Source organism: Sinocyclocheilus grahami, unplaced genomic scaffold, assembly GCF_001515645.1.
Source record: "Sinocyclocheilus grahami isolate Dianchi unplaced genomic scaffold, SAMN03320097.WGS_v1.1 scaffold968.1, whole genome shotgun sequence".
NCBI classification, from domain to species: domain Eukaryota; kingdom Metazoa; phylum Chordata; class Actinopteri; order Cypriniformes; family Cyprinidae; genus Sinocyclocheilus; species Sinocyclocheilus grahami.
This window is the reverse complement of record NW_015506147.1, coordinates 170637-183227: the sequence shown is the minus strand read 5'-3', so window position 1 is coordinate 183227 and position 12591 is coordinate 170637. Positions and strand designations below refer to the sequence as shown.

The 12591-nt window shown below is 37.6% G+C and overlaps 1 protein-coding gene across 1 annotated transcript in view; it reads left to right on the top strand.

Moving 5' to 3' along the window:
- The window catches only part of LOC107564876 (serine/threonine-protein kinase ULK4-like), a 139421-nt gene that overhangs the window by 60604 nt on the left and 66226 nt on the right, over window positions 1-12591 (top strand). Inside the window, exon 12 of the mRNA XM_016250049.1 lies at window positions 10607-10773. Coding sequence (XP_016105535.1) covers window positions 10607-10773 — 167 coding nt within the window. The remainder of the gene's footprint in view (window positions 1-10606; window positions 10774-12591) is intronic.

Sequence of the window (12591 nt, the reverse complement as noted above, 5' to 3'; positions counted from 1 at the left end):
TGTGTAGTTTCGCACTTACGTACACACACGGTTGCATTCACATTGACTGCATTAAAGGGATACTCCACCCCAAAAAGAAAATTTTGTCATTAATCACTTACCCCCCATGTCTTTCCAAACTCATAAAAGCTTTGTTCGTCTTCAGAACACAATTTAAGTTATTTTGGATGAAAACCGGGAGGCTTGTGACTCTCCCATTGACTGCCAAGTAAATTACTGGTTCTGAACCCTTTTCAAAAGCCCTCCTATCTAAGCTGATACGTAGCTGATATGTACCTCTGTTGTGATAAAACACATCAAACTCAAAAAATGTTTGTCTTTTTAATGTGGTATTTATTTTCTGTGTTCTTTTATCATTTTAAATATGATTAACTTAATATAATGACATTTAAATCATTTGAAGACTTGCTGGGGCTTGCCTGGAAGTTTGCAGAGGCCCCCCTTGTGGGCCCCAAAACATGTTTTTTTTTTGTTCTCTCTCTGATATTGATTTATATATTTTGAGTTTTTAATATGAGTATTTTTGTTTTTTTCAGGAGCACCAGAATAACACAGTCGGAAGCACGATGCAGAACGCCATGGCTCTCCTCTGCAATCTGATTGGACATAAGGGCACAGACCTGCGACCGTTCTACCAGCAAGGTGCAGTGCATCTGAACGTCACTCGCTTTGATATATCGGCACTCCAGTTTCTAGCCTGTCTCTGAACCAGAAAACACAAACCCACACAGTCTTTTCACCCAGACACTGCCACGCACATGAAAAGGGCCTGCATTCAGAGAGCTGCCCTTGTTTTGTTTTTGAGTGTTTTCATTCCATTACCAGACCCTTATTGCTCTCATCTCGCTGTCTGACTCTCGTGTGTGACTCTGATGGAGGGGGAGGGCATTCAGCTGCCTTTTTTAAGGGCTTCCACCAGATACTGCTGCTTTTATCAGTGTGGACTCTTGTGTGACGGCCCAGTAGCCCGCATCTACTTAGTGTCCCGCCCCTCTAGCCCTCATATCACCCACCGTCCTGGCTTGGGTTCCCCCTCTCCTATTTTCATCTGATGCTATCTACCCAGCTGCTCAACTCAACTTTTATTTATAAAACAGTTTCTAAACCATAAGATTGGACCAAAGTGCTGCACAGAGATAATTAAAACGCTAAAAAAAAAAACATTATAAACATACAAAGCCAACACAGCATGACACCAATATAAATCGTACAACAAAATCACTCACATTAAACAGACCCACTTCAATGTCAAAAGTCTGATGAAATAAATAAATATTTCAGTTCCTTTTAACAATGTCTATAGTTGACACTAGCTACTGGGCAGCCTCTCACTCATTCTCTCATCTGCACAAGTTGCTGTCTGTTGCCTCTCTTTTCATGCCCATGCAAGGCTGTTTTTTTCCCCCCAGCCTTCTGTGTGAATGCCCAGTCTCACCTTGATGCTTTCAGCTCCCTGTGCTGAATTATTGAGTAATGGATTCGTATAGCCTTACTCATGTTGACAGTTTTGGACCTGCATGCCTGTTCATTGCCGCATTGCCGCCCGATAGGGTGAGATGGACACTGAGGTGTGTGTGTGTGTGTGTGTATGTGTGTGATGTGTTTGTTTTTTACAAAAGGAGATGAGTCAGATTCACACACACTCTCCACATTCAACACACTGTGATGAGGAGGAACCGTGGAAAAAAAAGTGTGTAGTTTCGCACTTACGTACACACACGGTTGCATTCACATTGACTGCATTAAAGGGATACTCCACCCCAAAAAGAAAATTTTGTCATTAATCACTTACCCCCCATGTCTTTCCAAACTCATAAAAGCTTCGTTCGTCTTCAGAACACAATTTAAGTTATTTTGGATGAAAACCGGGAGGCTTGTGACTCTCCCATTGACTGCCAAGTAAATTACACTGTCAAGGTCCAGAAAAGTATGAAAGACATCGTCAGAATAGTCCATCTGCCATCAGTGGTTCAACCGTAATGTTATGAAGCGTCGAGAATACTTTCTGTACGCGAAGAAAACAAAAATAACAACTTTATTCAACAATTCGTCTCCTCTGAGTCTCTCTGCATCACTGTAGCGCCATTTTGGAGAATATCCGCTGAACGCAAGGACTATTCTGACGATGTCTTTCATACTTTTCTGGACCTTGACAGTATAATTTACTTGGCAGTCAATGGGACAGACACAAGCCTCCCGGTTTTCATCCAAAATATATTAAAATGTGTTCCGAAGACGAACGAAGCTTTTACAGGTTTGGAACGACATGGGGGGTACGTGATTAATGACAATTTTAATTTTGGGGTGGAGTATCCCTTTAAGTAACACGTTATTGGCACAAATAATAGGAAGGGAGCAGTAGCTGAGCGGGTAACTGTGATTTTACTGGTTCTACACTTTGTTGATCCTTTAACAAAATGCCTTTCAACCAGTCAGGTTTTATGGTTAGAATTACATACATATATTTAAAGAGGTGGTCCACCCAAAAATAATATTTATGTCATTTACTCACTCTCATGTTCTTCCAATGGAAAGCAGAGGGAACTGAAACGGTTTAGTTATCAACATTATTCATGTGGTTATCAAGAAAGTCAATCACGCAGGTTTAGAACGACATTAAGTGTGAGGAAGCGATGGCATTTTTGGGTGGACCACGAATGTACATGCTGGTCGTATTAACAGTAATTCAAATGTTTATCGCACCAAATTTTCTTAGTAACTACTAATCAGGTTTGTAACTAACCATTTGTTGTTAAATCAAGTCTAAGCTTGTATGTTGTAAGCACTTTAAATAATATGTACAGTAGTTGTAAAAAAAAAAAAAGGCATTTTAATCCACTGCACAGCCTTCAAATTTGTAAACAAGCAAAGCCGTGTTTTAGTGTATCTGATTACAGCCCCCCCCTCAATGGCGATAAAGAATGTTTATTTTTAAGAGTGTAACATCTGAGACCGTTATTTTGTGTCGTTTAAATCAATCTTGTTTTTCAATCCGTAATGAAGCTAATTTCCTGTGAGTGTGCGATACCTCTGATCCATTAGCTGATGTGGGTAAATAACTAGAAGAATAACAAAAGATAGTAAACAGTAAAACTATTTGTGCTATAAAATAGTGTTTATGATTACAGTAATAAATTCAAATAATTTAATAAAAGATACCAGTTTGCATAACGGACCATTTTTGTTCAGCTAAAATAACTAAAACCAGGTGACCTCAGACGTCTTGCACATTCAAGGTTAAAATGGCTACATCAAGGAGCTCTAAGGCTGTTTGCACTCACAGTATGAATGGATTGTGTTTGTGTTGGAGACTATGTGTCTATGGAAGACAATTTATGCCACACAGAAACTCTTACAAAGCAAAAACAAACAATCCTTGAATGCATCTCTCAACTACTGTACACAGCTTAAATGTCATGCGGTTGTAAATAATTAAGTGAAGTGTTTTCTCAATTGATAGGGACATTCTGTCTCATGAGAGACCGATGTGGTACCCTACTTTAGTGTATCCTGTGATGTTTATGAGATGACTGTTAAACCTGGAAAGCAAAAATAGTGCAAAAAGCTGAACATTATCCAGTTTTGTCATTCAGTTAAAATGTTAAACAGTTGCTAACATGTTCTTTCATAAAATGTATTGTAGTGTTTCAGGTAATGCTTTACAAAAAGGTTGTTTGGTTAAAATTAGTTAACTCTATTAACATGAACTAACAATGAAAAACACGGTAACACTTTAGATTAGGGAAGAGTTTTCCTCAATAAACTCCTAATTTGCTGCTCATTCATAGTAAGTAAGGTTTTTTTGTAAACTAAAGTGTTACCAAAAATACTTAATAAGCATCTCTTAATATCAATGTTCATTTCAAGATTTACTAATACAGTATTAGAACCACAAGTTGTAACTAACAATGAACAGTTGTATTTTTATTAACCAACATTCATAAAAAAGACGAATAATAATACAAATGAATTGCTCATTGTTAGTTAATGTTAATATTAATGTTAATAACTAATGTGACCTTTTTGTAAAGTGTTACCGATGCTGCCTAAAAGGGGTGGTTGATTGCGATTTCACTTTTTTAACGTTAGTTAGTGCGTAATGTTGCCGTTTGAGCATAAACAATATCTGCAAAGTTATGAAGCTGAATGTTCAATGCAAACGGAGATATCGTCTTTTAAAATTCTGGTAGTTTAATGCCTACAAAAACGACTGGTAGGGACTACAACAAGTTACTTCCCGGGTTTGTGACGTAACAAACCCAGATAAACCCCGCCCCCAGGAACACGCAATGAAGGGGCGAGGCCATGCTGTGCTGCTTTAGAAAAGAGGAAGAGAAAACTAGAGGTGCACGTAAAAATCTATTCATGTATGAATCGCAATTCTGTTTTCTAACGACTTTAATGGATTCACAAGTTTCAAAATCAATAATCTAAAGCGGTTCTTAATACTGTTCCTCGCGTTCCGCTGCTCTGCACACGCTCTGCATCTCTCTCCAAAAGTAGGTATCTTTGAATACAGCATAGTAAATTTCTTAAGAAGTGTAAAATGTCCAATTGGCACTGATGCATTTTAACACATAAACGTGTGGCTTATTGTTAACATTCAGGTATATACCCTGAATTTTGTGTCACACATCTATTTTCTGATTGCCGTACGAGGGAGAGAAAGAGGAATTTCCTCGTAAAATGTGAACTGCTGACTTGTTTGTTTTTGCTTTGCTCGTGGAGGTGGAAAAACATCCATATCCTAAAGTCATATTTGCATGACTCATTTTACTGGAAGTAATAGCAATAAATTCGGTACCAAAAGAAAGTAAGTTACATAAATTTAACTGTACAGCTGTAAGCATAAATATTCAGTGTATGGCAAGAGGCTCTCTGTGTTTGAGGCAGCACAGAAATACTGCTCACAGCTCTTTTGGGACCTGCATATGCGTTTCAGTTCAATGTATTTACATACACATTTCAGAAGTAATTTATGCACCGTGTGCATTTATGATAATTCACCTAAATTGTGAATGTTCCAGGCTGCCGTTCCGGTTTTATCTGTATTTCCCCTGTATTAAAGATGACAGCCTTGGCTGTGTTTTCTTCGTTCGGCAGTGGATTTGTATTGTTGATGGCATTGCCGTTGTATTCATCTTGCATAATTTGTCAAGCAGCGAATTACATGTGTGGGTCCTTCACCTCAGAAAACTGCAGTGCTAATCTCAGATAAACAGCGTGATAGCCTCAGGTCTTACTCAACTGATTATTACTGCTGGGCATGGAAGACTCAACACACACACACACACACACACACACACACTTGTTTTCTCATTTTCTCATGCAGTTCCCAATACACTGGAACTGGAAATTGTCTGTGTTCCAAATGTGCACTTCACCTTGTAGTGTTGTTTGTGTTGTGTTTGTAGTCCCCAGGTTGCAGCAATGCAGTGAATTGATAGTATTGTATTTAGTTTGGAGTGGTGTGTTTTCCTCTGTATAGAGCAGTAGGTCTTTGTGTTTGGATGTTAATTATTCATATTTCCTGTCGTTGAGCTAAATTCGCTACAATAATGTATAAACAAAATGTTTCATATTGGTTAAAGTGCAAAAGAACATAACTATAAAGAACAATAATAAAGAATTAGGGGCCGAATCCTAAAATTTCCTAAGTGCAATTATTGCAAAAATTCTTAAGAAGCTCTCTAATCTTTTTTTTTTTTTCCTTAAGAAGAAAATGACAGTTTTTATCTGATTGAATACATGGTGGTTCTTGCTGAAAACACACTGATAAACTCAGCGAAGAACACTTAAAGGAATCGTGTTTTTTTATTTTATTATTATTTATTTATTTATTTATTGTACTGCAGAATACCATAATAATCATTAGGGATGCACCAATGCCACTTTTTACAGAACGAGTCCGATACCAATACTTTTATTTTTGGTACTTGTCAATACCTATACCTGTAATTTTCATTGCATTTGTACTTTTTAAAAATATTGGGTACAGAAACCAACCAATATGTGTATATATATATATGTATATATATATTTATTCCATGGTCTGTCTGAATACTGGATTCTGATTGGCTGGCAGGTATGCAGTAAAACCGTTTAATGCACAGGTAGTTCCAAGTCAGTTTAATCACAGTACTATATTAATGTGCTGCTTTAATTGATGCACACAAACCAACACGCATCACTCGCGCGCATGCACACACACACACACACACACACACACAGAGAAAGAGAGAGAGGTCAGAGATCGCTGATTGCGCTGCACACACACACAAACTTATTGGCAACGCTTCCCCATGATTTTCATTAATAAAATAGTCTAGATACTAGATTGCTACATTATATTCCTCAGCAACGAGGTGGTAAAATCGCTGTTTTTGAAGTAATTGTTTGTACAGAGAGACGCACAGATGCAGCTACACACAACTGTCCTCTCTCTCTCTCTCTCTCTCTCTCTATCAAACGATCGATCAATAATTAATTGAAATACATGCTATAATTCATTCAAATAAATGTGGTCTTACCGCACTATTTCATCTCTTGTGTATGATTTGAAGCGGGCAGAATGCTAGCGCTAATGTGCCGTAACTGACGAAAATAACAAATTTTTACCCATTCGGTCAAATATTGTGCTGCAAAGAGCAATACTAGTTTGAACTTGTCTATAACTTGGCAAATGACCATGGAATAAGTGGGATAATCAACGGCTAGCTTCGCGTTCGGGTGGTTCTTTACCTCCACGTCATGCATTTAACGCACGGCTAGCCATTGATTATCCCTTACATATATATATAACCCCCGACAGGGTGATCAGGATAATCAGCAATATCGGGCCTGATACCGATACCAGTATCGTACCGATGCATCACTAATAATCATGATAAGTGCACACACTATTTTTGCACGCTGCTACAGCTTGCAGCTTCATGCCGAATGCTACCAAGGAGGATGTTGTATTTAAAGGCTAAAATTAAATACAAGCTCCCTATCTGACTCATTTTTGCAGAGTTGTTATTGACTTTCGAATCCAGCGAAGTCACGCCACACATAATCATGACTTATCATTGCTTACATTATCAATCAGTTGTCACTTAAGAAAACTTGCACAAGTCCATAGTAATAGTCCTACTATGTATTATGTGTAGCTAGTGTTTTGTTGTAATGCTTAATCATAACAATTATATTGAAATAACCCAATAAATCCATTAAATCGTCTTAGCTTTGGGGATTTAGGAAGTTAGGAAGCTATCCTAACTTTAAGAAGTTATTTACAATGATTTTATAGAAGATGCTTTTCAAGAATTTAATTTTTTCTTATCTTAAGAGAAAAGATAAGAACATTAAAATTAGGAAGAGTTTTATTTATAAGAATGTTTCATGAATCCAGTCCCAGAATATTTTCTGAAATCTTATCATGTTTTAGTCCATGTAAAATGTTTAAGTGTAAACAAATGTTTGAAAATAAATATGAAATCTTTATGTATTTAACTATTTGGAGTTGTTTGATTAAACTCAACGGCAAATACAAAAATTTGAGCTGATCTCTTTGAAATATATGCATTTACAATGTACAGATGCTCTTGTCCAGAAATACCAACTAAAAAACTCTCAATGAAGTAGAGAAATTTTGTCCAATCAAATGTTTTCTAGAGCAAGAATGTTACCTCCTCCCTAAATTATAAATACCACATGCACCAACATAAATTTAAAAGATGTTCAAACTACACATTATCATTATTAAAATGCAAATGGTTGTAAAAGTAACTGGTATTTTGACAGAAATGTTACAGTTTCATATTAAATCTAATAGGGCAAATCAATTAAACTTCATTTTTATTATATCTGTGGCTGTGAAGTGCGGCTTCACTATGTGATGTAAACTATATTAGTTGCGTTTTAAAAAGGCTCAAGCTTTTCCACCCTGGTTTCCTGTTTACAATGGGAAATACTCAAAGGAAAAAATGACTTTATGTTTTGTATCTCAGACTTATATTGTAAAAGAATGTTCATAATACTATAAAGGAGCAAGTACTCTTTTGTGCTTTGCACTATGTATTTATATTGTACAGTGAATTTAATGTAGAAACCCAAGGTCTACTATTCATGCTGCTCCCCTGAATTAATTAAAATAAATATTGGCCAATATAGTACAGTGGCGTTAAGTAAAAAGTTATTTTCCATTTCCTTTTTTGGCATCCTTGAATTTAAGTAACCGTTAAAGGTTTAAATGAGAAGACTTCAGTATATCTCCCTACTTCTGCCTCTTTGCAAGTATATTACACTGGAGTTTAGGTTAGATTGCATTTTCATTTGAAAGGTAATTTGGACCTGAATCATGTGGCTTTGGATTTGAAGCAGAATGTATTCTCATTTGTGAGGATTTGAAAACTTTATTTTAATGCCCAAAATAAACTGATAGCTTCATGCCAGGTATTTGTGGTCTGTGTTTGAGTTTATAACTCAAAACTGACAACTGACTCGGCAGACTTGGGTTATTTTTTTTATTTTTTTTTTCAGCCAGGTACAAATATGTGGAACAAAAATAAAATCAGGAATAAACTGATCAATGTCAAACTTTAGTCATTTGCATATTTGAAAAGATAAGAACATTAAAATTAGGAAGAGTTTTATTTATAAGAATGTTTCATGAATCCAGTCCCAGAATATTTTCTGAAATCTTATCATGTTTTAGTCCATGTAAAATGTTTAAGTGTAAACAAATGTTTGAAAATAAATATGAAATCTTTATGTATTTAACTATTTGGAGTTGTTTGATTAAACTCAACGGCAAATACAAAAATTTGAGCTGATCTCTTTGAAATATATGCATTTACAATGTACAGATGCTCTTGTCCAGAAATACCAACTAAAAAACTCTCAATGAAGTAGAGAAATTTTGTCCAATCAAATGTTTTCTAGAGCAAGAATGTTACCTCCTCCCTAAATTATAAATACCACATGCACCAACATAAATTTAAAAGATGTTCAAACTACACATTATCATTATTAAAATGCAAATGGTTGTAAAAGTAACTGGTATTTTGACAGAAATGTTACAGTTTCATATTAAATCTAATAGGGCAAATCAATTAAACTTCATTTTTATTATATCTGTGGCTGTGAAGTGCGGCTTCACTATGTGATGTAAACTATATTAGTTGCGTTTTAAAAAGGCTCAAGCTTTTCCACCCTGGTTTCCTGTTTACAATGGGAAATACTCAAAGGAAAAAATGACTTTATGTTTTGTATCTCAGACTTATATTGTAAAAGAATGTTCATAATACTATAAAGGAGCAAGTACTCTTTTGTGCTTTGCACTATGTATTTATATTGTACAGTGAATTTAATGTAGAAACCCAAGGTCTACTATTCATGCTGCTCCCCTGAATTAATTAAAATAAATATTGGCCAATATAGTACAGTGGCGTTAAGTAAAAAGTTATTTTCCATTTCCTTTTTTGGCATCCTTGAATTTAAGTAACCGTTAAAGGTTTAAATGAGAAGACTTCAGTATATCTCCCTACTTCTGCCTCTTTGCAAGTATATTACACTGGAGTTTAGGTTAGATTGCATTTTCATTTGAAAGGTAATTTGGACCTGAATCATGTGGCTTTGGATTTGAAGCAGAATGTATTCTCATTTGTGAGGATTTGAAAACTTTATTTTAATGCCCAAAATAAACTGATAGCTTCATGCCAGGTATTTGTGGTCTGTGTTTGAGTTTATAACTCAAAACTGACAACTGACTCGGCAGACTTGGGTTATTTTTTTTATTTTATTTTTTTCAGCCAGGTACAAATATGTGGAACAAAAATAAAATCAGGAATAAACTGATCAATGTCCAAATTTAGTCATTTGCATATTTACAAAGGAATCGAATAGAATATGTAGTATGGAATATGATGCATATGTATTTTGTGGATTTACAAACCAACCTTCGCAGCTATATGGATATTGAGTGAAACTTTAGTTGTGCAACATATTACAGAATTATTGAAAAATGAAAAATGGTTTTATTATATATACACTACTTCAGTGTCACATGATCCTTCAGAAATAATTCTAATATGCTGATTTGGTGCTCAAGAACTTTTTTTTTTTTGTTATTATCACGTCATGACTTTTTTTTCTGTATTCAAGCTCAAAGAAACAGCATTTGTTTGAAATATAAATCTTGTGTGCCATTATAAAGTCTTTACTCTCACTTCTGATCAGTTGAGTGTGTCCTTGCTTAATAAATGTATTTGTGTAAAAATAAAAAACACTTACTGACCCCACACTATATAAACATGTACATATTGTAATTCAAGTAAAAATCTGATTACTTAAGTAAAATTTTGAATGGCATTCAATGTCTACTTTAAAGTGTTTTTCACCATAAACTGAGAATCTTAATATTTTATGCTTCATTACTATATGTAATTATGACCATTTCATACAGTTTGTATATTAAGTGTAATGTAATGTGTGACAGACCTGGCTGTTATTTACTTAATTATATCTTAAGTTAGATGTATTGTGTTTGTGTCAATTAGAAGGACAGTCAGAACAGATGGATGTATAGAAGAATGATTCTGCTTGCGTTTACCTCTCTTCTCAGGTGTAATTGAGGTGGTGTGCAATGTCTTTGTGGAAGTCACTGGTGTGTATCTGGAGAGAGAAATGCACTCAGGGCTGAAGAGCTGCTCTTCTCTGCTCCTGTGTTTGCTGGACATCATCCACTGCCTGCTCAAAAACCTTTCGTCTGTAGTCCGACTGGCCCTGCAGGTAACATTTTCTCTATTTCAGTTTTGATTTACTGGCAAATGTACAAGTGATTGTACATTTGTGTAGTCAAAGCATTTGCTTATTTGTTGATACTAAGAAAATATATCAAAGATAAACTTTGTGCAAAACAATTTATGTAATGTAAATAAATATATAAATAGACAAAATATATAGAGTTTATGTATAATTAATAATAATTTAGTGAAAGACCGTTCCCTTTCATGGGAACTTCGAACTGCGTCCTCTAGGGGTCGCTATGGGGAGCGCCTCTGACACGTGACACGTGTCTGAAGCATACATTGAAAAAACACCAACTCGTTGGCCGGCGACAGCCATGACGTCACTACCGGTGCGACTATAGTATAAATAGGCGCCGGGAGCACACATCATTCTCTTCTTCGTCTTCATTGACTGTTCTGTTTGAAGCGTGCATTTCCAAGGAAAAAGTAAGAGCTATCTCTATTCATTATGGCGAGCACTAGCAGAGCATTTAGAAGGTGTGTGCATCTGTGTCATCGCTATTTGACACCAGATGACACACACGATCTATGTGTTGTTTGTTTGGGCGAAGAGCACACGCGCGATGTCCTCGAGGGGGCAATCTGCATGCATTGCGAGTGTTTTCCAATGAAAAAGCTCCGTTCTCGTTTGTCTCTCTTTTCGAGTAAAGAGGGGCAGCCATCTGCTTCCCGCGGTTCAGGACCCGCCGCTGCTGAGGCACGGAGGAGAATGAGCTCGTGGGGATCTCAGGTGGACCTGGCCGATGATTTTAAAGAGGGGCTTTCCCTCTCGCGCTTATCGGTGGTGGGCGAGAGACAGCCGCTGGAGAATGATGTTCTCTCTTTAACATCATCTGATCCAGGGGCCAGTGCTCTGCTGGGTTCAGCCCAGGAAGAGCAGGAAATGGATGAAGAGAGCGAAGAAGCTGAGGCTGAGCCTTCTCAATCCTCCTGCCCTGCGTATGATGAGCTCTTAGAGGCTATGGATCGCGCCATGGCGAGGCTTGACTTGCTGTGGAAGCGGACTAAGGAAGTGACATTGCGAGGTCGTCTCGAGGAACGTTATCTTTCTGGCCATAACCCTCCAGCTCAGGTGAGCCTTCCTTTCCTTCCTGATCTCCATACTGAGATCGAGAAGGAATGGAAGAGGCCGTTTTCCACACGCATCCATCGGTTTCAGCATACCAGTTATGCAAACATCGAGGCGATGCGCGAAAACGGCTATGAGAGAATGCCCCCTGGGTGAGACATCGTCTCTCAAAACTCCCTCCTTGCCATCCGTGCCCCTTCAAGCTACATCTAAATTGAATGGCAGGGCATACGCAGCAGCAGGTCAGGCTGTTGCTTCGCTGCACACTATGGCTGTGCTCCAGGCATACCAGGCTGACCTGCTGAAAGACGAGGGCCTTTCTTCTGATGAGATGGCTGAGTTGCGCCGTACCACTGATCTTGCTCTACGTGCTACTAAGCAGGTTGCCTCTGCCATGGGTAGATCTATGGCGGCGATGGTAGTGACAGAGAAGCATCTGTGGGTAAACCTGGCGGACGCCCCGGTTTCGCCCTCTGAACTTTTTGGTACATGGTCGAAAAGTTTAGGGAGGTGAAGGCGCGCTCAGCGGCCTTCAAAACCTTCATTCCACGAAGGTCCAGGTCTGAGCCAGAACAACCCAGGGGTCCTGGCCCGTCTCGATTTGAGGAGCAGAGATGAGCACAGAAGGCTAGTGTCGCGACTCGCGCTCCTCCTCCGCCTGCGGGTAGGGGTAGGAAGTATCGTGGGTCAAAGGGAGGTAGGCAAGACCTGAGGGATGTGATCCAGACA